Raw genomic sequence first — 994 nt, 5'->3', positions numbered from 1 at the left:
GGCTTTGATATCATCACTCCAAACGTTACTCCACAAATCCCATCGAAAAGCAGCCGAAAACGGACTTATATACCTGAATAAAAAATCGTGACGTTTTTGCCCGTGTTAAAACATCCCATTCTCCTACCCAACAAACGCTGACGCCAACATAGAATCCCCAATCAATGTCAAGCTTTTTTCTTTCAATTCCTTCACCGTTTGCGTCCATCTCGCGTATTCGTCGGCGAGCCCGTCCACCAGGCGCTGAGCTAACTCCAATTTTGCCAGACACGCATTCGCCTCAGCTTCCGTTTGCTCCTTTTCCCTCACCGCGTCACTCAACGTTTTCTCCAATTTTGCCACTTTTTCCTCCACCGTTTTTACCCGTGCTAAAACAACCACCAACGCCGCCTCCGCATCTTCCTTCTGCTTAGTAGACTCCGCCACTTTTTCCATCAGCGGCGCCACTTTAACATAAATTCTATTATACTTAACGATATTCACAACCCAGTTGCACAGATACGCTGCTGCCGTTGATTTCGATTTCATAGAATTATAGTTGAAAAATTCCTTTTGCAAAATCGGGTCTATCATGTCCAGCACCCAATCGGGAATTTCATTCGCGTTAAACGACATAACCTCCTCCAAAAACGCTTGTGGATTATTCATCATTTTCTGCGCGGCTTTCCAATCCAAATTTTTTCTTTCATTTCTCAATAAAATCATAACCGCCTTCGTCACCTCCACACAATCCGGCGGTGGCTTTCCCAACGCTTTCAGCTCCGTAATTGCCGGTTTCGTGAGACAGTCTACCGCCTCCTTCGCCGCCTCCATAGCCGGCATCGCCTCCGCTAGTTCACCATCTGCTTGCGCCTTAATTTTACTCGCTTCCTCGGCAAGTGCGTTTGTCTTAGTCGCTTCCTCATCAGCGACCGCTTTTTCTGTTGCTGCTTTTTCCGAAGCTACAGTAACCTAAATATCAAATTTTAATACTAAAAATTCGCTTAGAAATTAA

General features: G+C 45.5%; 1 protein-coding gene across 1 annotated transcript; it reads right to left on the bottom strand.

Moving 5' to 3' along the window:
- Window positions 1-123: 123 nt before the first annotated feature.
- Pmar_PMAR027049 (dynein heavy chain, putative) lies at window positions 124-951 on the bottom strand (the record flags this gene model as incomplete). The annotated part of the gene is made up of 1 exon (XM_002768468.1): window positions 124-951. A coding segment is annotated over one exon (828 nt), but the record flags the coding sequence as incomplete, so codon positions are not given.
- Between the last annotated feature and the right edge of the window lie 43 nt (window positions 952-994).

This window comes from Perkinsus marinus, assembly GCF_000006405.1.
Source record: "Perkinsus marinus ATCC 50983 genomic scaffold scf_1104296968070, whole genome shotgun sequence".
In the NCBI taxonomy this organism is placed as follows: Eukaryota; Perkinsozoa; order Perkinsida; family Perkinsidae; genus Perkinsus; species Perkinsus marinus.
The sequence above is the reverse complement of the archived record's forward strand: the minus strand, read 5'-3'. Positions and strand labels throughout refer to the sequence as shown.